This window comes from Nicotiana tabacum, chromosome 21 (assembly GCF_000715075.1).
Source record: "Nicotiana tabacum cultivar K326 chromosome 21, ASM71507v2, whole genome shotgun sequence".
Classification (NCBI taxonomy): domain Eukaryota; kingdom Viridiplantae; phylum Streptophyta; class Magnoliopsida; order Solanales; family Solanaceae; genus Nicotiana; species Nicotiana tabacum.
This window is the reverse complement of record NC_134100.1, coordinates 28801359-28804867: the sequence shown is the minus strand read 5'-3', so window position 1 is coordinate 28804867 and position 3509 is coordinate 28801359. Positions and strand designations below refer to the sequence as shown.

Genomic DNA, 3509 nt, shown 5'->3' with positions numbered 1-3509 from the left:
CAAAACTTTCAGGTTTTCACTTAGTCCATGCTTTCACTATTGCTTCCCTTAGGTCTACAATTTCTACCAATAGATCACTCTTTTCTTTTTCTTTTCTGAGGATTTCAATGGTTTTCTTATGGTCAGAAACTACAGCCACTAAGTCATCTCTAGTTTGTTCAGATTCTCCTAATTCTAAGATCAAGGAATCCCTATCCTTCACAAGACTATGAAAAGCATTGATTAATACATCAGCTAAAGACATGAGTTTTTTTGGAGAATAGTATTTTAGATTTCTCTGAACATCCCTAATATTTACCTCTTTGTAGCCATTATCTTCATCATCATCTGATTGATGCATCAAAGCAAAAGTTGAGTCATATCCAGTCTTTTTGCCTTCAAGTGCCATCATGGAAATATCATCAGTATCAGGTTCATCTTCAAACTCACTGGATGAATCCTCCCATGTTGCAAGAGCATGTCTTATCATATTGACAACAGATTCATTTCTCTTGAAGTCCTTGACAGGAACCAGGTTCATCTTAGCTGTTTTTTCGTGATGGATCTTGGAGAATTCCTGCTTCAAGAGGGGACATTCTTTCATGAAGTGTCCAGGCTTTCCACAATTGTAACAAAGATCACAGTTTCTTGGTCTGTCAGAATTCTTCCTTTTTAGCATTTCTCCATTTCTTCTGACCATTTTCTGAAATCTTTTGGTTAGGTAAGCCATATCACTGTCTTACTCACCTGAATCATTGTAATCAGCTTTGAGTACCAGGTTCTTTTCCTTCTTTGGTTCTCTTCTTTCACTGTTTATCTTTCTCTTCAAGTCATAGGTCTTCAAGTTTCCGATAAGCTCTTCTATGGTCAGCTCCTGCAGGTCCTTTGATTCACTAATAGCATTCACTTTGCTTTCCCAAGAGCTAGGTAGAAAACTAAGGATTTTACTTACTAGCTTGTTTCTGGGAATCGTTTCACCAAGTGAGTGTAACCCATTTATGATGGAAGTGAATCTTGTGTCCATATCTTGAATGGATTCATCGTCCCTCATTTTGAAGAGTTCATACTCGATAGTGAGCATATCAATCTTAGACTGTTTTACTTGTGTAGTTCCCTCATGAGCTATTTGCAAAGCTTCCCATATCTCCTTGGTAGTGTCGCAGGTGGAGATTCTATTATACTCTTCAGGTCCTATTACACATACTAGAATTTTCTTGGCACGAAAATTCTTCTCCACGGCCTTCTTCTCTGCTTCAGTGTACTCTTTGCTGGTTTTTTCCATTGAAAATGGAAGTTCCTCTAGTACCTTGGTTGGAACATAAGGACCATCACATATGATATCCCATAACTCACAGTCCTCAACCATGATAAAATCGTGCATTCTTGCTTTCCACCACTTATAGTGTTGTCCATTCAACTTGGGTGGTCGGTATGTAGATTGACCTTCTTCCAAATTTGGTGGAGCAGCCATGCGGATCCTTCCTAGGTGTTAGCCTGATAGGAGGAACCTGCTCTGATACCAATTATTGATAGGTTTTAAATACTCTTGCCATATATTTTGATGATCTAAAAAACTTATTGTTAAGAACCAGACATGTAACCCGACCTACTTGGACTATACTGCAAGCTTAATGATTTCCAAGCTAAAGGTTAACTGTTACAGCTTCAGGAGCTAGGAACTCAAACAAGACTCTGATACCAGCACAGATAAGGCATGTAAACAGCATGACTCAAACACAAATAAGGGCAATATTGTTAAACAGTATCCTAAGACGTGATGGCTAGGCGAATATTAGAACGCATAAGATATGCAGTTTTATTTTATAAACTCAGAAGCAGGGGCCCTAATCAGTTTGCCTACTGATTTTGAAGCCTGATAATCATTAATCAGTAAATACAAAGAGGCAGTTTCCAGTTTATAAGGTTGATTGCCTAAGGCTTGCCTAGGCGTGGGATTATGCGCAATAGTTACACAGTTATTAGCAGTTCAACAGTCGATTTTTACTAAGAGCATGTTGTTCTAGGGGTTACAAAAATATAGGGATTATTACCAATTTTATATAAAACAGGATAATCAAATGTGAGACTGTTTTTACCTCTTTCATAATCAGTAGTTTACACTAGGTGTGACTGGGCAAGTACGAACGAGATCCTAAAGCATGGTATCTAATATGCACAAATAAATGCAAAACGATTTAAGGATGTGCAGAACTCCTAAATGTACAGAAAGTTACAGAGTTGTTAAGCATGATTTCAGGATGTGCAGGAGCAACAGTTTTATATTAATGCTATTATTTAGCCTAAATCAGGATTTCTAAGTGATAAAAATAATGTTAAATGAGATGCTGAAACAGTAAACCCAATAACATGATATCTAATGCATGACATGCTTGAAATGTATTGGCCCTAAACATGGATTCTAATGCACATACGGAAATGTGAACCTAAGGCATGGTTTCTACCCATTGATATTGATAACATATATGACTACCCTCCCCTTTTCACTAGCCAACCCCAATATTTGTTTACAACAAATTATTACAGGCCAATATCGAATGAATTACACAAGTAGATAAGAAAAATAAGAAGTTACACTATTGGGAGCCTACAAATAGTCCTAGATTTCCAGAGTTTCCAATGCCAAATTTCCTCATAGCCTTTCACATAATCCAGGTCTGTCAGAGTTCCCTAAAGACCTCAAGGAATCTTGGGCAGTGCTCACACCCAGTTTTCATAATCATAGTTGAGTAAGTGTAGTGTGGAAGGGCCAACTCTAATGTATCAGAGTTCGGAGGGATTTCATAGGGATCCCTAACCAGTCACACATTAGAGGGGCAGAACTTAAAACCTAAGAGTAGATTGAGAGTGCTTGACATAGTTTTGAAAGGGTTTTAGTAAGAAAATAGTGTTAAAAGAGACTCTTTTGAAATAGTTTTGCAAAACCAACATAAGGAGTTATTCAATAAGACAATTTTAAAAAAGGTAAGGTGATCAACAAACAACAAACCAAACATAGAACCAAAAGAGGTTCATCAGCACTCCAAGACATAGAATCAAATAGGTACAAATATTCACTCAGGAGTAATGGGGGATTTGGGGCAAGTATAAAGCACATAGTAGGCAAAGATGCACATAGGTACAGAATTAGAGAAGTCTTAAAAAGGGTTCAAGGGATTAAGGTACAACATGAACTTCAAAATTAATACAGAGTTAGACAAACTTAGGATAGCCAACTACTTTGCACAGGAAGGTTCATGCCAAAAATCAGAGAAATATAAGTAAGGAAGAGTCACATTGGGGTATACTAAAAGGGGTTCATGAGCAGGCTAATCCTAAGGGGTTGGACATATTCAGAAGCATGTAGTAAAGAAGACAGTGAAGTAGACATGTTAGTTGCAGGTTGAACAACAAAATCATAGATAAAAACAGATTAGAAACATGACAAACTGAAGTAGTACAAGAAGCATATTGTTTTTGAAACTTGAATCAAAATCAGCACATACTAGTGAAGAAGACAGCAAGCACAAAGT

The 3509-nt window shown here is 37.2% G+C and overlaps 1 protein-coding gene across 1 annotated transcript; it reads right to left on the bottom strand.

The window, feature by feature from the left end:
* Positions 1 to 718: 718 nt before the first annotated feature.
* Positions 719 to 1360, bottom strand: LOC142175177 (uncharacterized). The gene is made up of 2 exons (XM_075241757.1): positions 790 to 1360; positions 719 to 726 (listed from the first exon to the last, which is right to left on the bottom strand). Exons 1-2 carry the CDS (start codon positions 1358 to 1360, stop codon positions 719 to 721), a joined length of 579 nt encoding a protein of 192 aa, XP_075097858.1.
* Between the last annotated feature and the right edge of the window lie 2149 nt (positions 1361 to 3509).

Excerpts from the sequence above, each read along its gene's own strand:
- LOC142175177 (XM_075241757.1), bottom strand. The coding sequence starts at position 1,360 with ATGCACGATTTTATCATGGTTGAGGACTGTGAGTTATGGGATATCATA.